Source organism: Stegostoma tigrinum, chromosome 13 (genome assembly GCF_030684315.1).
Source record: "Stegostoma tigrinum isolate sSteTig4 chromosome 13, sSteTig4.hap1, whole genome shotgun sequence".
Classification (NCBI taxonomy): domain Eukaryota; kingdom Metazoa; phylum Chordata; class Chondrichthyes; order Orectolobiformes; family Stegostomatidae; genus Stegostoma; species Stegostoma tigrinum.
Window position 1 is genome coordinate 30,727,654 of NC_081366.1, and position 24,193 is coordinate 30,751,846.

General features: G+C 39.5%; 1 protein-coding gene across 1 annotated transcript in view; it reads left to right on the top strand.

Moving 5' to 3' along the window:
- The window catches only part of sec24a (SEC24 homolog A, COPII coat complex component), a 59,313-nt gene that overhangs the window by 20,864 nt on the left and 14,256 nt on the right, over window positions 1-24,193 (top strand). The window contains exons 4-16 of the mRNA XM_048543213.1: window positions 1,927-2,001; window positions 2,476-2,621; window positions 4,190-4,371; window positions 5,146-5,248; window positions 5,595-5,721; window positions 7,427-7,536; window positions 12,730-12,842; window positions 15,348-15,466; window positions 16,764-16,819; window positions 18,309-18,515; window positions 19,692-19,815; window positions 20,566-20,724; window positions 20,895-21,068. Of these exons, the coding sequence (XP_048399170.1) occupies window positions 1,927-2,001; window positions 2,476-2,621; window positions 4,190-4,371; window positions 5,146-5,248; window positions 5,595-5,721; window positions 7,427-7,536; window positions 12,730-12,842; window positions 15,348-15,466; window positions 16,764-16,819; window positions 18,309-18,515; window positions 19,692-19,815; window positions 20,566-20,724; window positions 20,895-21,068 (1,695 nt within the window). The remainder of the gene's footprint in view (window positions 1-1,926; window positions 2,002-2,475; window positions 2,622-4,189; window positions 4,372-5,145; window positions 5,249-5,594; window positions 5,722-7,426; window positions 7,537-12,729; window positions 12,843-15,347; window positions 15,467-16,763; window positions 16,820-18,308; window positions 18,516-19,691; window positions 19,816-20,565; window positions 20,725-20,894; window positions 21,069-24,193) is intronic.

Sequence of the window (24,193 nt, forward strand, 5' to 3'; positions counted from 1 at the left end):
AGATACTGAAGCAGTCTGTGCCCAAATGCAGCAAGATCTGGACCATATTGAGACTTGAGTTGACAAGTGGCAAGTATCGTTTGTACTACACAAATACCACACTCTGATCATCACCAGTAACAGGCAATCTAACCACAGCCCCTTGACATTCAGTGGTGTTCCCATTACTGAATCCCCCACTGTCAACATCCTGGGGTTTATCATTGATCAGAACTCAAATGGACTCACCACATAAACACAGTGGCTGTAAGCACAGATCAGAGATCAGGAATACTCATCTCACTTCCCAAAGCCTGTTCACCATATACAAGGTACAAGTCAGGAGTGTTATGGAATACTCTCCACTTGCCTGGATGAATGCAGCTTCAACAACACTCAGCACTCAACAATACTCAAGAAGCTTGACACAATCCAGGACAAAGCAGCCTGCTTGATTGGCAGTACAACCACAGGCATCCACTCCCTCCCCCACCAAGGTTCAGTAGCAACAGTGTGCACCATCTGTAGGACGTAGTGCAAAAATTCACCAAAGTTCCTCGGAGCCTTCCAAACCCACACAGGAACAACACCTGGAAGTTTCCCTCTAAGCCATTCACCATACTGACCAAAACATACTGCCATTCCTTCACTGTTGCTGGGTCGAAATCCTGGAATTCCTCCCCTGATGGCATTGTGGGTCAGATGAACGTCAGCATTTCAAAAAGACAGCCCACCATCACCTACTCAAGTGCAGCAAGGCACATGCAGTAAATGCTGGCCAGCAGTGATGCCCATATCCCACAAATGAATGAATTTTAAAAAACTGTTTGCTGATATGTTTCAGTGGATTTTATTTGCCTTTTTGAAATTCATTTGTCTTTTGAAGTACTTGCAGTCATGCAGTAATTTAACATGCCAAACTATCCTGAGTTATTTCATAGGAGCATAGGCAAGCCAATTTTGAGTCATGAGGTAGTGATAGGGCAGAATCGGTGCAGTTTAGGAAGGTTTTAAAGAAGGAAAGAAACACCTTGGAAAGGGAACCCCAGAACTTAAAGACTCTAACTGCAGGTTTGAAATTGCAGATACATTGTGCACATTTTCAACAAAATATAATGTGGCATTTTATAATTTCTTACTTTGGAAATAAAACCAGTCTGACTCCAAGTTGAAACACAGCCAGATCCTAAACAAGGTCCCACACCCAAAATGCATTGTCTGATCTGGGATGGCACCTCAGGTATACTGAGGGAACTTTAGTTATTTCAGGGCAGTGATTTGAATTTAAGAAATTTGTAGTAATATTTTATAACTGATTAAAGATTTAACTGTCATCTTAAGTTTGTTCAAACTGCATCAGTTCTATGATACTTTGATTTTTTTTGCTTATAAATTCTGTCTGATACAGCCTGTCTTGCTGATGCCTGAAGAAGGAGTGAGACTCCAAAAGCTAGTGTCTTCAAATAAACCTGTTTGACTATAGCCTGATGTATATGAGTTTTGACCTCAATAACTGAAAGCACAGTTGCAACACCAATGCATTTTAAAATTAGGGTCAATAAATGTGGAGCTGGCAAAGCACAGCTCATCAGACAACATCCAAGGAGCGGGAAAGTTAATGTTTTGGGCTGAAATCCCCAACTTTCCTGCTCCTCGGATGCTGTCTGACTGGTTGTGCTTTTCCAGTTCCACATTTATTGACTCTAACTTCCAGCATGTGCAGTCTTTGCTCCCTCCAATTTAAAATTAGGCTTGTGCAAGAGGCCAAAACTGGAGCAATATCGATATTTTAGATGACTGGACAAAGATGGAGTAATTGAAGGAATGGTAAATTACAGAGATATGTTTTGTTTTTAAAGTGACACTGCTATAGTTTTAAATGTCGAACAATTGCAATTTGTTTCCGACTAAATAAACTTGTACCAATTTTTAAAAAAATCTTTTAAGGAGTAAGCACTGGGTCATCTGGTGATCAATCGACAATTGACCATTATGATTGTTTGGAAGGAGGCGGTGAAATTAGTAAGTACTATACTTATTAAATTGTTAATTTTTGTTGCTAGATGTTGGGTGAAAATAAATTATATTGCAACTGGGTTACGAGTTAGGAATGCCAAATTTTGGGGTCAGCTTAACTATTTTATCGTGACATTTGGGAGGGGAAATGATCATTTTTAGTAAAGCTCCTTGTATTATTTAAATGCAAGGCTATAATCTGAATTGCTACTTGCAAGTCTATAGAAATAGGTCTGTAATTATGCACAAGGCCGTGGTGTGATGCCAATAGGGCTATCTTCTTTTTTAAAACAAAACTGATATTGGCCTGCGATTAAGAATTTTTCTTTATGCTATTGGGCATCCACACTCGTGCTTGTAGCTTTCCCTGAAATGTGCTTGTGATGCTGAATGGAATGTTACTGTGTTCTAACCAACAATTAAGTAACCTTTCACTACATCACCACCCCCCCCCCCCCCCCCTTGCCATTTGCATTACAGTGCAGCCAATTCAACAAGGTCTCAAAGCTAGAAGGACACTTGGCTACTCTTATCCCACCTTACCACCTGGCTACCAAAGCATGGCCAGCTCTGGAATCCCAGGGGGTCAGCTGGTAAATACAGAAGGACCACAGCAACACACTCAGGTATGAGGTGCTAATGTTTTCTGTGCTGATACTAGGAAACTTAGAATTTTATCTCTAAAGGTGATGCAAACCCCTAGCAATCATGGATTTGTATGACCCGAGCTGCTCCTGGTGATGCCTTAAAGCCAATAGAAACTCAAATTAAGACAAAGCAGCCACTCAAAGAGGAGCATCATAAGTTATTTCAATTTTGCTCCATTTATTTTGCTGTGGATTGTGGCGTCATGTTGCTGAAGATCTAGGTGCAAGTTGCTTGTGATCTTGTGGAGCGAAACCAGAGAAGAAAATGTCTTCCCTTTATCCTAAAGAAAGTCAGTTTTAAAAATGCACATTCTCATCAGTAAAAATGGTGATTTTTCTACCATATGCAAACCATAAAATGTATAAAATATGTTGGAAAGTCTTTTACTTATGATCCCGCTTTTATTGAATAACGCATCAACCTGTTTATTAGTCAGGCCCTCTGAGTTGTTTTTGCTGAAGTCTGGTACTCCGCTTGTGTAGCACACTTCCATGAAACATATGGTGAAGACTGCCTGTTTTTATTTGCTACACTGTATTTTTTTGTGTTCTTCATAAGGCCAAACCTTCCAAACATTGGTATTAGCCTGTCCTTGTATTACTTCAGAAATCTTGCAGCACCTGTTTCCAGTGATTTAAAAACAACATCCTATCACTACCCCATGAAAAGTCACTCCTTATTCAGTGAGGGATTATCTGTCGATGTTAAATTGAAACCCATTTCATTGCATGATGCAAAGGTAATACCAAAATTTTCCTTCTGCGTCTTTTGTAACAGTATGATAAGCTGTAGAACTAGTAACAATTCCATAGTGCTACTGCTGCTTTGAGACTGAGCTTTCATAATCCCATTACTGTGGCACTCTTGAGATTTATTTTCACAACCGGTTTGAGAACAGATGATACACACCTGAGAATTTTAAAAGAATTGAGTCAATATGTTTGACATTTCTTTTCAGTGACCATCATAGATAAACTCCATTAGATGACCATTTGTCTGTTTTCAGCAAAAAGGTTTGATATGGTGCCATCTTACAGCACCAAGGACCCAAGTTTGATTCCACCCTCAGGCAACTGTCTGTTTGTAGTTTGCATATTCTCCCATGTCTGTGTGGGTTTAGTCTGGCTGCTCCTGTTTTTCCCACTGTCCAAAAATGTGCAGGTTAGGTGGATTGGCCATGCTAAATTGCCCGTAGTGTACAGGGATATGTAGATTAGGTGAGTTATAGGGGGGTTGATTTGGGTGGGATAATCCGAGGGTTGGTGTGGACTTGTTGGGCTGAAGGGCCTATTTCCGCACTGTAGGAATTCTGTATATTTTTAAAACACGTATTATGGGAATTAAGCAAAAACTTTAGAAAACGTGGGTTAGCACAAATTTCTTATAGCATAATACATGAAAAAAACAGTTGCAGCACTCTACTGCATGCCGTTTTCAAAAAAAAACAGTAGTCCCTGCTTCAAATAGCTTTTAGAGAAGGTGATTAATCTAGGTCTTCTCTATGTTTGCAATGTATTCTCCTCACAGTAAAACCTGTTTTCTTCAGGCTCCACATTTTAATCAAATAATGGCTGGCATGGGTGGACTTAGCTTGCAGCAGGGTCAACAATCAGAGGCAGCACGAGCTCTGAATCTCCTGCAGGAGAGAAACATCCTGCCTTCAACTCCAGTCAAAGCCCCTCATGCAAACCTGCACAAGGATCTGCAGAAACTAAACTGCAATCCAGAGTAAGTAGTAATAGTTTCTAATATCCATTTCTTGACCAAACAAATGTTGTGATTTTGTAGTAAAGGATTTTGTAAGCCAAATCTAACCCTAATAATAAATTTATTTGTTTTCTGCTCTTTTATCTAACCACCATGGGACCCAATTGCAGTACTGTTATTTGAAACGTGTCCTTAATTGAATGAAGCAGTATCGGTGATAACTTGCTTATGAAAGAACTCCTTAAGGTTCTGTTTTCAAATCTTACTTCACCATTTTCCCTTTGCTGAATCAGGAATTTTAGTTCCCTCTTCAGCGATTCAGCAAGTCATGTAGCAATGAATAAAAAATGTTCCAAAGTTGAGACTTTAACTAGTGTACTGTCTCCTGTGGAGCTTTCTTGAATTTTTGCTTTCTCCTCATTTGTTCACTCCAGAAGGGGCTGCTGTTCAGTATGTACTGATAATTCAATGTTGATCTGCCTAAATAGGCTTGGGCCGAAAATGGGAAAAGTGACCAGTTTATTGAATGTAATGATAATCTCAGAACACTTTAGTAGCCTTTGCCAAATGTCTGGTCATCCTTAAATCTTCTCTACTTTTTTTTCCCAAATACCTTAGGATGCGATCTGGTAAGATCCATGTCTCACCTTCAAGGATTACTTGCTACTGAACCTTCTTTGTAACATTGAGTTAGATTATAGCATTCTGACTGATTTTCTCTTCTCAGCTAAAATGGAAAAAAAGAATTGATTTGTTCACTTTTAATTTTGCTGAAGTGAAATATTTTTGTTTCAGTGTGTTCCGGTGTACATTAACCAACATCCCTCAAACTCAGTCCTTATTGAGCAAAGCTAAGCTTCCTTTAGGATTACAGCTGCATCCATTCAGAGATCTGTCAGTAAGTGATAACTAATATTCCTATGATGTGACGCAATTCATCTTTTAGAGTAAAATGAGCTTTGGTTCAACGTTCCAAGCCTCGTCAGGTGTGGAACAGCCTGTCCTCAACATGGCTTCCCCACTCAGCAGTCTTGTTGTGATTACAAGTGCAGTGATTATGGAAACTGAAGCTATGTGCAAATATTGGATTGTTGATCATTGCTGTGCTAACCTAATTTAATATATGCATGTCGATTTTGGTTTCAAAGGAGCACTCACTTTAAAGTATATCCTTTCATGCAATTTTCTTTAAACAAAACTATGACCATATCTCTAGTAGTTAATGTGTATGCATCATGTTGCAGCAATTGCCTGTAGTTACATCCAGTACCATTGTGAGATGTCGTTCTTGCAGAACTTACATAAATCCTTTTGTCAACTTTCTGGACCAAAGAAGATGGAAATGTAACTTGTGCTATCGAGTTAATGATGGTAAGTTCACCAAAAAATACAAAAATGTTTGGAAACATAAAATTATTTTAAATATAAGCTCAAGATACAGAAAAATAGATAAAAGATGAGTGGATGCAGAACTGCGTTGGGAGACTTGAGTGTTAAAATTGTTTTAAAAAAGCATTTGGTAAAGTAGGACTGAGTTGACTGAACATTCTGTCACCATCCATGGAACAGAATAAGGTAAATGCACAGGAACGGCAAAAGAATAAACAGTGTTGGTTGTGCAAGGTTGTGAAAGAGGTGTTACACTATATGAAAGTCACATTGTATCACTTCTAAAAATTTAATCCCTGTTCTGAAGGCATGCATGGTTTCAATTTTTATGCAACAGGGTCTCTTGAATAGCAAATCATTTACCAAGTCAACTACTTGTGGCACTAATTGAAGAATGAATACTGGAAAAATTCTCTGCTCTTCAAGTAGACTTATGAAATAGTGCCCACTTTAGTAAGCAGATTTAACAAATCCAAAAGACAGCATTTCTTGTAGGAAAGAAATCTTTCGGTTATGAAAACTAGTTCAGTGGCACTTTAGTCAGCAACCTAGAGGCACAAATGTACAATTGCATTGGCTGAAACTTAGCTTAGTTGGTGGTGATGTCTTGGAACAGTTTGCAGATGAGAGTAGTCAATTCTTAAATTTTTGATTGCTCAGTTGCTGGTGAGTATAGGAAATTGGTAGTGTGGGGAGCTTAAGGGAATAATAGCTTAAAATTAACACTCACATGACTATTTCCTCCAGGCAAAAGAGTGCAAATAGATAAGTAGCCCTTGAGTACAACTTGCACAAACCACCGAATGGACGTCTTTGCTGTTAATGTGCTGTCATGTTTTGTGGCATGCAAGTGTCTCCTCCTAGAAGGTGGAGCTTTGTTTACACATGGACTTCACTGGAATAGAGAAATTCAAGATGCAATTTAGGGACACTTTTAAACAAGCACCAGTGCAAACCAATTTCACTTAGCTCTCTTACTGAATTTAGAGAAGTTGACTGGGAGGCAGGAGTTTTGATCTTTCTCGCATGCAGGTTATTTTGCCTTTTTATATTCAGTTGCAGTGTTGCATGAAGATGGAATTATTTTGCACCTTCATGAAGCCTGCAGTGCTATTTTAGTCTAATTGTTAAAAATTACAAAATAATGGTTACAATGAGCATAAGTTTTGGATTTATGGTGATGTTGTGAAATGAATTCTGGAAAAAATATTTCACTAGAGCTCAGCATTAACACTCGATTAGTGGAGTCACACAGTTTTATTGAGAGACTAAACTGCAAGAGAAATGACTAGTCTCAAAACAGGGAAATGAAATTCAAGAGTAGCTTTTTGGTCACATCCCTAAGCATTTAAATGGGCAGCTCTTGTGCTGTCTTCTAATTCAGGACTGAACTGCCTACTAATAGCAGTTTAATAATGATGTGGGATAGCAAATGCAAACATGGCACACAAGGTACTCTTTAAGCTAATATGACCCATTCACTACGGCAGGGCATAAGTGTGTAAGAGCTGATTGAGAATACATTCGTCAGGCACCTAAAGTGAGAGATTTTTCACTATCTAGTACCAACATGTTCATCCAGATGAGTGCAAGCATACAAAAATGCAAATTCAAACAACAGTCTTGCACTACTTTGTAGTTGTGCGTTACCTGTGTGAACTTCTAAAACTGTTGTGTTGATACTTAGTTCCTGAAGAATTCATGTACAATCCTGTGACTCGATCTTATGGAGAGCCACATAAGCGACCTGAAGTTCAAAGTGCTACTATAGAATTTATTGCTCCTTCAGAGTACATGGTGAGTCTAGCTGTTTTTTTAATTTTTAAACTATTGTTCATCTCTATCCTGTGCGAAATGTTTTCAGTGATGCTGAATTGTGTCCTTTTGGTTTACAAAGCAAGTTTAACATGAAAAACGATTGTATTGTGAGATTCTAAATAAGCTTTAACATTGCAATTGAGTAATGTTTAGCACAGAATACTTTGCCAAATATTTAGTATTCTTTATCTGTTTCAAGCTCATGTGCCGGTCAGGAAGCTTTTAACAACTTGTAAATGGTAAAGTATCAGTTTCCATGAGGTACTGGAGCTAAATGAAATCAAGTTATTTTAAACCAATCTACACAATCTCCAGATGTCCCAAAACGCTTTGAAATTCTAATAGTTAATATAAGCTATACAATAGTGTAATCGCTGTTACAACAAGGGAACATGTGGATTCATACTTCAAGGGCTGACTGCCAAATGTCAGAATCTTGATGACTTTTAATGGTTGTATATTTTACTGATGTTCATTGAAGGAAAAGTATTGACCAGGCCACTGGCATAAACTTCCTGCTGTTCAAAATTGATATCCGCGTTCCAGTAAAAACTGGCACGTTTGACAGCATTCAATTAGCACTCCGATGGAGTATCCACTTAGGTTCTGTTCTCCCGTCTACGGAATGGAAGAAATCTAAACTCATTTGACTGTTGAGGTATGCATCACTGAACCAATAGTGACACCCATAAATGCTTGGAAAAAGTTAAATATTCATTCTAGATCATTTGCACCTTAACTAAACTATAAGTGACCTGGTGTTATGCTATCCTGAAATGAAGAGTTAGCTGTCATTAAACCCATATACAATGCACCAGTTGTCACAGCACCATAAATTGAAGTAGGAACAGGCTTAAGATGTCAGTATTCTGTCTTTCTACACCAATATAGTTGCAGTTAGGCAGAAGGGAGAAGTAAAAGATTGGTACCTTGCACACTTTTCTGATAGCTAATAGTCACAACATTGGAAATTGCTGGAGAAACACAACAGGGCTGCCAGCATCTTTGGAGAGAAAGCAGAGTCAACATTTTGGGTCCAGTGACTCCTCTTCACAACTAGGAGCAGCTGGAAAAAGATGGTATAAAAGAGTGACTGGATGGGTGAAGACAGAACCCAGAGGGAGAAGAAAGGCAGTTAGGCAAGCAAAGGAATGGAGGAAAAACTGATAATGGGGACCATAATTGGGTGAAAACAGTTTGGCAGTGCTGAAAGCAGCCCATGTGATGACCACACGTGGAATTGGGGCAGGGGGCAGGGGGTTGCGGAGTGTGCAGCTGGTGCAGGTAAGGGGGTACGGTTTGCGGGGTGTGCAGCTGGGGTATTGGGTAGGTAAAGGACATGGAAGAATGTGTTCAGGCCCTAAAACTATTGAACTCTATATTGTGGCTTGAAGGCCACATGGTCCCCAAGTGGAAAATGAGATCCTCTCTAATGAAGGGTCTAGGCCCGAAACGTCAGCTTTTGTGCTCCTGAGATGCTGCTTGGCCTGCTGTGTTCATCCAGCCTCTCATTTTATTATCTTGGAATTCTCCAGCATCTGCAGTTCCCATTATCTCTGGAAGTATGAACTCGTTCATTTTTCCAGACATGATGTAGATTCTCCACAATGCTGTCACCCAGCCTGCATTTTATCTCTCCACTGTAGAGGAGACTGCATTGTGAGCAACAAATAAAGTAGATGAGATTGAGTGAGTGAAATACAGGTAAACCACTGCTTCAGAAGGTGTGTTTATAGCCTTGATAGGGAGGAGGTAAACAAGCAGATATTACATCCTCTACAATTGTGTATATATAATGTGCCATGGGGAGATGGAAGAGGAAAGAGTCAATATGTCTTGGGGGGAACACTCCCTGCAGAATACTGACAAAGGAGGAGAAGAGAATGTGTGTCTAGTGGTGACATCCCACAGGAAGTGAGAGAAACAGTGCTTATGATCCTTTGGATGTAGATGCTGGTGGGATGGTGAATGAGCACCAGGAAATCCCTTTTTGGTATGTTGTGACAAGGAAGAGAAGGGGTGAGGGTAGAAGTGTAGGAAATGGTACAAGCATGGCTGATAGCCTTGTTAAGTTCAGTGGAGGGGACTCCTTGCTTGAGGAAAAAAGTAGCCATTTCTCAGGCCATCCTGCGGAAGGTAGCATCATCGGAATAGACGTGACAGGGATGGTGTAACTGGGAGAATGTGATGGAGTCCTTGCAGGAAACAGGGTGTGAGGACGTATAGTCAGTTAACTGTGGGAGTTGGTGGTTTGGAGTGGATATCAGTCACCAGCCTATGTCCAGAAACGGAATCTGGGGTGTTGAAGAAGGGAGGGGAGGAGTCAGATGGACCAAGTGAAGGTGAAAGCAAGGTGGAAATTGCAAGTAAAATAGGTATCCAATTCCAGGTGGGAGAGGGAGGCAGCACCAATGATGTCGTCGATGTACCAGAGAGAGACTTGTGTGGAATGACTGGAGAGTTCAGGATTGGAACAGGGAAGGTTCCATGTATCCCAGGGGGCAGTTCAGACAGTTTTCCTCCCAGAACCCTATGACAATCCTGATGGGCGATGGGCATGAAACAAAATTACACATCCATGGTTGAGTAGGCAGCTGGTTCCCATGGAACTGGTAATTCTCGAACTGATGTAAAGTGTCAGAAGAATCGCATGTGTAATTAGCAAGGGACTGGACAAGGGGAGAAAAATTGAGTCCAGGTTCGAAAAAGTTCTGTGGGGCAAGAACAAGTAGAAGTGGGTTTATCTGGATACTCCTATTTGAGAAGAACGTAGAAGCAGATTGTACAAGACTGGGGGACTTTGAGCTTGGAGGCTGAGAGGGCAAGGGGAATGGTGTTCAATCCCCTGAAATGATGAAATTAGTGACTGCTGTGTACGTATTGACCCCATTAGCTCATGGTCCAAGGGGAGATAGGACGAGGTGACTGCAGTGTAGAGGTTATACTCTAGACAGCGACGACAACAACAACAACACCCTTACTGGCAGGTTTAATTACCAAGTCAAGGTTGGATCTGAGAGCACAGTGTAGTCAGTTCAGAGGGAAAGAGGTCTGAGTGAGGAGGGATTTGGGTCCATGCAAAGTAAGGCTATCAATGTCATGCCAGTCGTTCTTGATGAATAGCAGAACTGCAGGTAAAAGGCCAGAGGGAGGGATCTGGGCGAAGAGGTCTGTATGATGAGGAGTGGACTCTTGCTCAAAGAAATGGCCATGGAGATGGGGGTGATGGAAGAAGCATTCAACAGCATAACCAAAATTCATTAACGTGGGGACCCAGAAAGACTGAGACCCTTGAGCACAGAATATTCAGCACTGGAGAGTGAACTATCAAAAGAGATACTAAATACCAGCAAGCGGTTATGAGATGGTGTGGAGATGAGAAGGGGAGGAAGGTTACAGAGAGGCGTGGGTACCTCTGAGTTGATGCAGCTTTTCTTCCTTCATGCATGGAAGGAAGAGAAAAGGTTTCTTGTTAGAACCTCGAACAAGCCAAAGATTGAACTGGGGGGCAGGGCAGCTTTGAGGTAGCGTGAAGCAGTGCTAATGAGAGAGACTGATTGATCAAGACTGCAAATGGCTGTACGTGGCACTCAGTGCAGAATCTTGGCTTGCGGCAAGAACAGCTGTCTAAGGAGGATTGTACATCATGAAGATACCGATGTGATCCCACATAGATTGGAAACATGAGACACAAAACTTCAATTGGAATCCACGTGGAGTGAGTCTGAGTCAGACAGTCACAGGTTTGCCATGTGGGTCTGGAGGTGAGTTTTGGCAAATAACTTGTCAAACACTAAGAAGGACAATGAAACTAATGGTGGGCAAGAAGCAAAAATAGAATGAATATTCTGTTGGAGAGAGGAGCAGAACTTCTTCAAGGCGGGCATTCCTGGAAGAGGTGGATGAGTTAAACACAGATAAAGAATTATGGATGCTGAAAATCTGAAATGATATTGCTGGAGAAAAGCAGAAGGTCTGGCAGCATCTTAATATCATAGAATCCCTACAGTGTGGGAAAAGGCCCTTTTGGCCCAACAAGTCCATGCCAACACAAAGAACATTCCATCCAGACCTGTCCCCCAATCCACACATCCCTGAACGCTATGGACAATTTAGTATAGCCAATCCACCTAACCAGCGCATCTTTAGACTGTGGGAGGAAATCAGAGCACCTGAAGGAAACCCATGCAGATACAGGGCGAACGTGCAAACTCCACACACAGTCGCCCAAGGGTGGAATCGAACCCGGGTCCCTGGCGCTGTGAGGCAGCAGTGCTAACCACTGAGCCATAATATCTCCCCGGACCTTAATATGGTCCCCATACCTGCAGGGTATGGAGTTATGAGCGCACAGCTGTTTCTCAGTCATTCGTGACTTCTGAAATGTAAGCTGCTCCTTCCACAGAGGACTGGTGAACCATGAATTAGAATGTTGGTCGTACATCTCTCTATAACCTAATTTTATACCACAGCAGCTATCTGCTAATGTGGAATGTTCTTCTTAATTAATGGTAGAAATTATTTCTTTATTGGGGAAGGAAGAGTACAGTATAGAAGTATTTCATTCAGTATGTTAAGATTTAAACCTCTTGAAAAGCAAAAGTAATGCTCATAAGATGTTGAAACTTTTAACCTTGTTTTCAACAATCTTCAGAGCCTGGAGATATTTCCAGAAATAAATCTATGCTGTTTTCAATTGTATTAACATATTTTATCAATTTGGTTTAAGCAGACCATAATTTGCATTTTTTTCCTAAATCACTAAAGTGGGCCATGTTAGCATTTCTTGCTCAGAAGGCAGTTAAAGGTCAATCACATCATTGTGGGTCTGGAGTCACATGTAGGCCAGACCAGGTAAGGATGGTGGTTTCCATCCCTAAAGATGTTACTGAACCAGATGGGTATTTCTTGACAATTGGCAATGGATTCATGTTAATCAACTCTTAGATTTTTATTGAATTCAAATTCCACCATCTACCATGGCAGGATTTGAATCCCATTCCCAAGATCATTATCTGGTCCTCTTGATTAACAGGTCTTCAATAATAACAGTATGCTGTCACCTCCCCTTAAAGTGCTTTACAAGTGTCTCTGCTTGTTTTATTGCATGATTACATTTTGTAAGTCTCCATTAAAGATATTGTGCATACTTCATCCGTATTTGCTTTTTAGCTGCGACCACCACAACCTGCAGTTTATCTTTATGTCTTGGATGTGTCCCATAATGCAGTAGAGTCTGGATACTTAAATGCTGTCTGCCAGTCGCTATTGGATAATTTGGATGGGTAAGCTTTTTTTTTTTCCCACACGATGTGATGAGTTTTTGAAGTAGAGTTTTTATTTTTACTTGGCTGCTGTGAATCCTTAATATTCAAAATTACAGTCTCTTAAATATCTAATCATGTAGTTTATGTTCAGATGCAAAAGTTGCCAGGTTTTGGGCCAGGGAAGCGTAGCAAATGGAACTTAGCTATCGTGTCTGAATGTCGATAATTCTATGCCTTGGACTGTAAAACAGAAATCGGATCTGTAAGGTTCACTAATATATTACAAAAAAAGTTTTGCAGTAGACCTGCGTGGACTTGTTAGGATATGGCTTTGTGGCAGATGATACCTCCACCTTGACTTTTTTTTTGTTCAATGGTAGGGACGCTACTACTGCACTATTCACAGGTCCATTGTTCTGAATTTATTTGGCTCACCTGTTTTCTCTTGAAGTGTGGATTCATTGTGGCAAGTTTTAACAGATCTGGTATAGGCACAGTTGTCTAAAAGGTGACCAATTGTGTGATATTGCTGTGAAAGAGCAATGATATATAGAAAGCTGGATGTTAGCCTTGAGGCTTTCCACCTTCATATCTGCAGTTAATTAGGCAGATGATCATTTCTAGTGATTTATTTTTTCCAATTATTAGGATGAAGTTTGGACCTGATAGATGTTGAAGTTTTTCATTATTTAAACTTGGATATGCTCATATAATAGTCAGGCTCCTACCCGTTTCTGTTGACGGGATGTTAAAGAAAGTGGGAAAACTGGTTATGCTTTCTTTATTGAAGTTTTACTGGGAATTCGTAACATCATATCATGACTTGAATAATTGTTATTCCATGGTTGTTCCTCTAGCAAATTGCATGCAGTGTGTGCAATCATGAATGCTATTTAGTCAATTAACCCTATGTCTTATGGTCTTATTACAGCCACCACATTAACTGTTGGTCAGTCACCTATAAGAATGGCCAAGTCCCCCCTCGTAAAATACATTCGTGAACCAGATGGATTTTTATGACAATTGTCATCACTGAGACTAACTTTCAATTCCAGATTTACAAACTGAATTTAAATTCCATGGTTTGCTGCAGTGTAGTTTTAACTCATCTGCCCAGACCATTCAGTTGGACTTGTGGATAACTTGGTCCAGTGATCATAATCATTAGGCCATCATCTCCCCTTAACTGAGGACTGGTCCTATAGAACCTTGTATCCATGTTCTGCAGAGTTAAGCTGTTAGCATTTTCACAGTGCCATGTGTTTGATATTTGCTGATTGAGATGTGAAAATAATCAAGTTTTCACTGCACACATCAAGCTGCCCAGTCCAAATATATCAAGTTCCCGCAAAATATTCGTATTCGAGGTTGGCTAAAACAACAGTTGTTCCTTGAAATGATTGCTTGCAATGTTTTGCATTAAAATTCCTAACTGTGCAAACTTTGGCTTTTTCCAATCAACCAATATCAAAACAATCCCTTGAGACGATGTTGGATCTCTTCTTGCATTCCCTGTTGAATGGAACCTTATGCCAGCTTGTTTGTTTTTTGGTGTCCCTTCTGAATTCATTTGCTCCTGAGTGATCATGTAACATGTATTGAATGAAGTCAAGTGCTCATAAATATGTCACGGTTACTTGGTGAATTAAGTATGTGCATTAATGATTTGTACATGGTGATGGTTCAATGGTAATCACTTAGGAAAAGGAAAATGTAGGAAATGTCCTATGCCAAGGAGTTGGCATCCTGTTAAATAATTGAAAGGAGCGAACAAAAATAAATTGCCTCTCTTTCAAATTGATTGGAACAGCAAAGTAAAAATACTTAAACTCTGGCAGAGAAAAAAAGTCAGTTGACTTTGTTATTGAGTACCGTTTTCTGTTATCTGGATCTCTAATATGAAGAAACGTTTTCATACAGCAACATGCTGGCACACCAAATAAATAGCATCTTTTAGATTTGACTTGTGTCAATGGATCTCAAGAATATATATATTTTTAGGTATATATTCTTTTAGGTGCCAGACCATTTTTCAAAATTATTTGACACTGGAATGCTTAGGATGGAAGGCAAGTAGCTAAGATTTCTTGAAGGAAATGAATTCCAGCTAGGCTCTTTTCAGGATCCTTCCTTTGTACTCAGTTGTAGCTTTAATCCTGCTTCTGCTTAATACACTAGGATCATTTTAGCCTGCAATTCCTTGACCAATTGAACCTAAATATTGGATGTTTAGTTAATTACTGAGTTTGGGGTGTAAGATCCTTAAGGCAGTTTTGCAAGCATTACTTCAATCAATGACCTGACACAGTGTAGCATCTTGAAATAAAGGCTGCAAGTTGGTTTGTTGTTTGAGTTTGCATTTGCACATACAATGCACTTAAAGTTATCATATTTGATATCTCTGTCAAGGTGGTCATATTTGGCAAAGACCACAATGTAGTTTGCCTTAAACTGACTAAAGCTTCGAGCAGTGTGTTTAGTATTCAGATCCAGAATGATTCTGCTTTGTTTTAAAATTTTAAGGTTACCTGGTGATTCTCGTACAAGGATAGGTTTTATTACCTTTGATAGCACCATTCATTTCTACTGTCTACAAGAAGGCCTTTCTCAGCCTCAGATGATGGTGGTCTCTGATATTGAAGGTATGTGTAAAAAGGCAAGTTTTCATTAGTGTCGTTTTGGAAAGATTTTTGTAACAAAGTATGAGAAATAATTGTAAAGAGCTAACCTATGATGAGTAACTTTTACTATTTAAACCTCAGGTGATATAATTATGTTTACAACTGCAAAGCCCCGCAAAACTTTGCAAAAGCAATTTGAACAAGATTTGATTTATCAAGCCACCTCAAATCAAATCTAGAGTAAACTGCCATTCACATTCTGTAATTTTTGGAAAGTTAAAGACATTGTCTTCGACTTTATGCTGCATAATATGCTTTCTACCTTTTGTCACTTGGTCCTTGGCTTTTGTCGGCCACAGTTTCTGGCTAAATCAGATGGTTTGCAACCTCTGTATCTGTGACTCCATTCCTATCCCTACCAACTGACTGAATCTAAACCAGGTCATATGTTCCCTTGATCTGTTTGACCTCACAGTTGAACTGTTTGTTTTGTTTTAGTTCTGTCTTGACAGCTTTTCCTAACTCCCAGTTCTGGCTCATTTCATTTGTGCTGAAGCCTTCATTTTTATCATAGTTAGTTCTTGAGTTGACTATTTCACTGTGTTTCTATCCAGCCTCCTGTCTTCTATCTACCCTCTAAATCAGCCTTTACAAAATTCTGCCAGCATCCTTATTTTGCACCAGGTCCTGTTTTTGAAAACTGTTTCTCTGACTTGTGTCCACTGATGTGGTTTGTGTTTTGTTAAACCATACCTGTTCTGTTTTTTGAAGACAGTCATCTTTATTTTCAAATCTGGCCATGGTGACTCACCCTGGCTCTTTTACCACTCTAATTTCCTGCAGAATACCCCAGCTCAATTTTTTTCAGTTATCTGCACTTTTCTAATTCCGATTTCTTGACATTCTGCCGTTTTGATTGCTCCACCATAGTGGCCATACCTTGAGCTGTCAAGCTTTGAAGTTCCTTCCCTCAGCTTCTCCACTCATTTACCTCTCTTTCCTTCCTAAAATGTGGTTTAAAACCCACCTCTTTGGCCAAGCTTTTGGACATGTGCTAAATCTGCTTATGTGGTTCAATGTCACATTTTGCTGTATAGCATTCCTATGAATCATCTTGTAATATTTTATTGTTTTCAAGGCTCTGCCAGAATACTCAGTTTTAGTTTTGTCTCTGTAATCCTCACTCATCATTTGTCATCTTCAGACACCATCTGTTGTAAGAATTACTGTAGGTATGAGGACATATTCACGTGCAGTAGGAAAATTGCTTCAAACTGAAGATCCCAGCTCGAGCTGAAATAATATTCATCTTTTGCAGATATCTTTGTACCAACGCCAGACAATTTGTTGGTTAACTTGAATGAAAGCAAAGAGGTAAGTATTTAAATGTGAAGTATTTATATTTTTATGAATACGAATTTGGGATCTTGAAAGCTCTAACTGCCACACTTGGCAAGCACTTGTATTAAAGTGATTGTCTTTAAATCAAGAATTATTGATCATTTCTTTAAGCAGCATATCCAAAATCTCACTCCAAAGGATCTAATAACTAAGATTTATGAATAAGTACAGTTATCAATGCAGGACTTGATCAGAAGCTAAACTGCTGTTTAGGTCTTAATATCACAGTCAAAAGTGATTTTGTGAAAATCCAAGACTTAGCAAATCAGGTGCTATGCACACTTTTTGGAGACTGCTGTAGACCTCGGAGCTGGGGTTTCTAAAGTTCTAGGTATCAGTTGATGTAAAAACTAGGTGGTTTGTTAGCTGCTTGTTGTATGTTGTCTAAAGACAATCTCCATAAATTTTACGGGGAGTCATTCTCTTGCATTTTTGGTTGACTAGTGAGAGCTCATGTCCATGTTTAACCAGGTGACTGAGAATCATTCTTATTGGATAAGAGGGATTCATTGGTGAGCAGGAATCCTTTTGCAGTTGAAGGGCCTTAAGATGGCTTCATTTAATGGCATGACATTGAAATGAAGCAAATTAGCAGATTTATTAGGTCAATGAGGCAAATTTCTAGACCACTTTTTTTTAACCATATAAAAACCAAAAGAATTGCAGATGCTATAAATCAGGATCAAACAAATTGCTGGAAAAGCTCAGCAGGTCTTGTTGCGACTGTAGAGGGAAGTTGGAGTTAACGTTTTGAGTCAAGGGACCCTTCCTTAGAATGTCTTTCTGAGAAAGTGTCACTTGACCCGAAACATTAACTCTGATTTCTCTCCACAGATATTGCTGGACCTGAGCTTTTCCAGCAATTTCTGTTTTTGTTGATTTACCAACCAGTTTTTCGTTTGGCTTTCGAATCTGTCATTCAGTTCTAGGTAATAAACCAGCACCCTAGTGGTCAAGCATCAGGAATGCACTGTGCTGACCAAGCTGTTTTTTTGGCTGGCTGAAGTCCCCTGTTGTAGAGCTCCTGCCAGCCTAAACAGAATGCTCTGGCCTTGGGTCAATGAAGTGTGTCCTAATAGCAAGAAGGTGTGTAGTTTGCACTGAGCAAATAGGAACACTAACATTGTGAATTACTTGGTTGACTAATTTGGATTACATTAATTACTTTGGCACCCAACTAATCAAAATAAAAATGCTGCTCAAACTCATGACATAAATATAAAACTTTACAACTTTCCCTTGTTGAAAATGTGTAGTAATTTGTGACAAACTTCTTACATCATGTTTTTGAATGTGATACATGTCAGATTCAGACCATAAATTGGTTTCCACATATATTAATACATTCTTATTTGAAAAGAAGCAATTGTTTTATTACAGGAAATTAAAGACATATCAATCCAGTTCATGTTTAGTGTGTAATCTTGAACCAAAGCAATGGTTTGTTTTTCCATGATTTCAGTTAATTCAAGATTTGCTGAGGACTTTACCACAAATGTTTAGCAATACATTGGAGACTCAGAGTGCCCTAGGTCCTGCATTACAAGCTGCGTTCAAGTTGATGTCCCCTACTGGTGGTCGTGCCTCTGTCTTCCAAACACAGTTACCTTCATTAGGCGCAGGTGCTTTAAAGTCGAGGGAGGATCCCAACCAGAGATCCAGCTTAAAGGTAGGATCTACTTTTCAATGTTTGAGCAATACGGTGTGTATGTTTTTCCAAAGAAAATCAGTTTTGTTTTCTATGGCAAGTTACTTTCCATTATTCAGTTTTTAAGACATTTCAATTTGTGACCAGCTTTCAGGTTTCCTAATTGATCAGATCTTACTGGTTTGTCTTATTGTTTGACTAGTGAGAGCTCATGTCCATGTTTAACCTGGTGACTGAGAATCATTCTTATTGGATAGGAGGGAATCATTGGTGAGCAGGAATCCTTTTGCAGTTGAAGGGCCTTAAGATGGCTTCATTTAATGGCAGGACATTGAAATGAAGCAAATTAGCAGACTTATTAGGTCAATGAGGAAATTTCTAGACCACTTTTTTTAACCATATAATACCTGGATACCTGTGTGATAAGTACTTACAATATGTTATTTTGCTTTGTGAACATGTTTAATTCTCTTTGATATTAGCTTGTTGGCTAAATTAGCTAGTTCAAAGTAATCGAAGTATCACTTAAGTACTTCAGTTTAAAGAGGAAAAATATCCTTGTAACATGTTGCTTTCCTAGTCTGTAACTTTCAAATGTTAAAATACCAGTGTATTATTAATAGGGTGTATGGAAATTGTCTCCTGCGTTTGCTTGAAGTAGCATAGGTCTTAACTTCTCAGACAAAACCTGAAGTATCATTATTCAAAACAAATGGTTTCAAGTAGTTTAATTTTATTAATACATAATGATATTCCCTCTCCCTGACTAAATTTAAGGCTCTCGCCCAAATAGGAAATTCGTCTTCATGAGAAGTTTCTACATAGCCTTTATACATGAGCATATTTTTGATGTAAAATAGCCCATACATTGACCATGAATTTCTAGAAATGCAAATTTGTCTATCGTTTCCTTAACCCACTTACTCTGTGAACCTGAATGAAAGCTTTGGAATCCTCACATTAACTACATTATATTTCTTCCAATATAAGTGAGCTGTGGTTGTCTTGAATATGATATGAAGTAACTTAAATTTTTGGGAAGACTACAGGTGAAAAGTATCGATGACTTATTTTGCAGAGTGCAGGTTTAGATTGTTTCTGGAGCTGGGTAGCTCTTATTAAATTAATTTGATAATACAAGCATTAAGTGCATTTCCTTTTTAACATACTTTTTTTTGGTTAAAAAAAACAAATTAGGATGTTCAGCACCTTTCTCCAGCGATTGATTTCTATAAGAAGCTTGCCCTGGACTGTTCAGGACAGCAGATAGCAGTGGACCTCTTCATGCTGAATGGTCAATACTCTGATTTAGCATCACTAAGTAAGTAAGACTAGAGTTTACGGTGTGGGAATTAGCCACTATACTAAGTTGTGCTGTAATGGCATTAACAAGGAAGTTTTGTAAAACTTATTTTTATTTCCCAAAATGCATTCTACCACTTCTGCCAGTCTATAACTGCAGTGGCCTGTTTGACCTTGAGTTGAGGTTCTGAATCCATCTTCACTGTCACAAATAACAACAAAGTCTGACTAAAGAACAGTATGCACTGCCACCCCTGCTTCCGCTTTTCTGCTGCTGATACCCTCATCGGTGATTGTTATCTCCAGATTTAACAAGCTGTCATGGCCAGCTATTCGTTTTACACTTCTGACCTTAAGCTTGTCCAAATCTCATGACTGTTCTATCCCTGAGTTCACAGATCACTGCAGTGTTTGCTGAACAGTTTTGACATCAAGCAGTGTCTCAGTTGTAAAGTTTTCATCTTATTCAAATCGGTCCATGGTTCTTTTTCTTCTTCACAGCTCTGTAACCTCCTTAAGTCCTGCTTTCCTCCAATTCTAGGTACTTGTGCACTTGTATTGACTTTAGCCTAGCAATATCAACCATGCTGTCATCTGTTAAGGCCTTCACTGTAGAATTCTCTGCAAAAGATTTTATTTATCTCCCTTCACTTGTTAATGACCTTCTTATTGGTCAAGTTTTTTAGTCACCCACCTCTTGTACTTAATTCTTGTTTTCAAGAGCCCTTCTAACTAAATTTGAAAAATGGAAATTGTTCATGTTTTTCAGCTTGTATTTCAAAGTATTCGGCTGGTTGCATTTACTCTTATCCATCTTATCATCACAAACACAATCCTGTCCTGGTGGAGAAGTTTGAGAAAGACCTGAAGCGTTACTTGACTAGAAAGATTGGTTTTGAAGCAGTGATGAGGATACGATGCACTAAAGGTCAGTCACATTTGTCAATATTGTCATTTTAAAACTGCAATGGGATAATTATAGAGCGATTATAGAAACCCCTAATGAATGTAGCCTGACAGTTTGTAAATTTGAGCAACTGCTATATGATGCCATATTTTTCATGATGAAATTGAAATATGTACAACTTTTCTCATCAGGTCTTGCCATCCATACTTTCCATGGAAACTTCTTTGTGCGTTCTACAGACTTGCTGTCCTTGCCGAATATAAATCCTGATGCAGGGTTTGCAGTGCAAATGTCAATAGAGGAGAATCTGGTAGATGTGCAGCTTGTCTCATTTCAAGCTGCTCTATTATATACTTCAAGTAAAGGTACAGTTACAAGAATACTGACTATAAATATCTGTTTGAATTAAGCGTCATTGCTCTCTGGAAAGTCAATCAAGTTACAGCACAGAACTGTTATTTTGTTTGTTTAATCTAGCAGATTAAATGTACCTATGCTTTCACCTCAATTACTTTGTGGTATTGAGTTCCACATTGTTAACCATTCTTCAGGTAGAGGTTTTTCTTGAATTACCTGTTGGATTTATTGGTGACTATTTTGTATTTATGGCTTCTGGTTTTTGTTTGGAACCCCTCCCCAAAAATCGGCTGGTGCATTCGGCTTGGGCAAAGCAACTGACTGCTTTAGGCATTTGGTCTTTCATCTGAATTCCATTCAAAGTTTACTGTACAGCGTAATGAATCTGAAATGCTAACTTTTTTCCCTCTCCATAGATAATGCATGAATTTGAGTATTTCTGGCATTTTTTTTCTCTCGCTCTTTGTCTACATATCAAACTCCTTAAACTTTAAATACTTCTTACTCACCCTTGTTCTCTTTTTATCTAGAGGAACAATCTTTGCTTGTTCAGTTTTTCCAATTACATTTAATCTCAGTTTTGGTATCAAAATAGTTAATTTTCTTTGTGCCCTCACAGCTGCCATTATAACTGCAAGATTATGTAGTAAAACCAAGGTTCAATTTAAGTTTACCTGAATTTATAATTTCGATTCTATCCATCTGGAAATGAACCCGTTGCTTATTTGTTCTAATTTTGCATGTTATCATTAAACTCCATCACTGTTTTGTGATTTTTTTTGTATTTGTATCCCTATAACATTTTGCTCCTTTCCTGTTGAGATGCTGCTGTGTGATTGCTTCAATTTTCAGGCAGTTAATCATAACCATCTTCAGTGGAGGCTGTAAGTGCAAGTCTAGTGGTGGCTTAAAGTTTTATATCTAGTTTGAGTGCATACATTCACCACAAACTTCTTTTCGTTGACTACTGTGGACTCCTATCCCTGAGTCAGTCTGACTTAACTGCACGTGCAAAGCAACACTGGGGGATGCGGTTCCAACTTTACAAAAGTTGGCTTAGGATGTTGATCATTTTGATAAGCAAGTGATTACATCATCACCTAGTAGCACTCTGCGTGCCTATGCAGCCTATTTGAGGGGTGACACTGCTTGCTTCAGAGTTGGAAAGGGCCTTAATCCAGTCCTTATCTCCTCACCACCCAATTGACTTGCCGTGGTGAACAGGCATTTCTTAATGTAGCCCAACTACAACAGCAGAAAACGCAAATTCCCAAATACTTGAAATGGTGGGAAGAGAAATGAGATTCTGAAACTAGCCTGCTGGAGTGCAAAAATAATGCTTGACTCTGGTAACAATCAGCGCTTGTAGCCTGTGCATTAGCCAGACTAAACATTGATCAACTAAAACTGAGTGAGTTTCATTTTGCTGAGAAAGGAAGCCTTACAAAACACACTACTAGCTGCATTCAGAGATAGAAGGAACTGCAGATGCTGAAGAATCTGAGATAACCAGGTATAGAGCTGGATGAGCACAGCAGACCGAGCAGGAAGGCTGACGTTTTGGATCTTGACCCTCCAGAAGGAAAAAAAGCTAGCTGCATTGTCTATTTGTCGACTAAACCTCAAGGTGAAGAACACCTCTTGGTGTGGGTTTCATGGCAAAGAAAACCCACTGGCCATTCTCAACACATGTCTATGGCCTTTCTCCTCCAAAACAAGCAGCGTGGAATATTTAACACTGCTTCACTATGAAGGCTAACCCAGTTGAAAAAGACAAGTTCTACATCACCTTGAAAACTTTGAGGACAAATTTTTTATCCTTCGTGATTTCAATGCCATAGTTAATCATAAAAACCTGGCACAGAAGGGACTGCATTGAAACCATGGGTTTGGAAAGTGCAGTGCAATGGGGTGGTCGACTCTTGGAACACACTGCATCTAAGCAGCTTCAAGAACCAATGCCTGCCTTCTCAGATCTGGCTGATGTGGATATATAGAAACATTGTTATCAACTACATGTTGGTGCGCCAGTGTTGCCTGCAGGACATCTTGCATATTATAATCAATGTCCAGTGCTAACTGGCATATTACCTGCTGTTCACTCAAAGCTGAAGATCCATTCCAAGTTTAAATGAAAGGACTTTTCAGCCAGCAACCATTGCAGAGATAAATATAAGCAAATGTACTAACCAGACTGGCACATCGTGAGCTTACTGCAGATTTTACTCCAGAAAAGTCTGGGAACACAGCAATAGTGGATACTTCCAGAGAGAACTTTGGATTTTGGGACTGGTTTGAGGGAAATGGCACAGAAATCCAGCACTAAAAAGGCCCACTTATCAGGCTTATCTGGGTTGGTGAGCCAAGAGAACAAGGCAGCCTCCCAGCACGCGGATCTCTTCATGCCAACTGAGAAACGTCCATAATGACTGGTGGATTGTACTGGTGGAACAGACTCCACTGTGTTTTGATAATGGCGACAAACTGCTATGAAGTGCTAAAGTCTGTCTTTGAATCAACATATTGAAAACCTTCTGGAGGAAGTCCACCAGTGAGATGCTGCATGCTCAGAGGAGTTAGTTCTTGGTTGCTGGTCAGAGCGCTTGATCCTGTTGCAGCATCAAATGTGCAGTGTGTTAATTCAATCCAACAACAGTCTGTTAAGGAAGAACTGGATAAAAGCCCTATTCTGGAGGAAACTGTTCTTGATTAGATGATGCATAGCAAAGCTTCTAGAGTCAATGGAACTCAACTTGAAGCATAATACCCAACAAGCTCCATAAGTCTTTCATGGCATGCTAGAAATCATCAGAAGTGCTTCAATCAGTGCTAACTCACTGGCATCCTGAAGGTCTGCTGACAGAACTGTATTGCAAACTTAGGCAGTTTTCAAGGGCTTCTATGTCACAAGCTTCCCTTCCATCCTCCTGCGGGTCACAAGGGGACTGCCTGTCCAAGATCATTTATGCAGAGAGCTAGCTTCTTGTAAATGGAGTGCAGGTGCCTTATGCACCTGCTTTCTGCGAGAAGTCGTCTACCGGACACCAGTAGAAAGCACAGATTGTGATGCCCAGTGATGCTACTTTTGGAATTGTGCAAACTTTTTGAGGGTGAGCCACGAATCGGCGTGAAC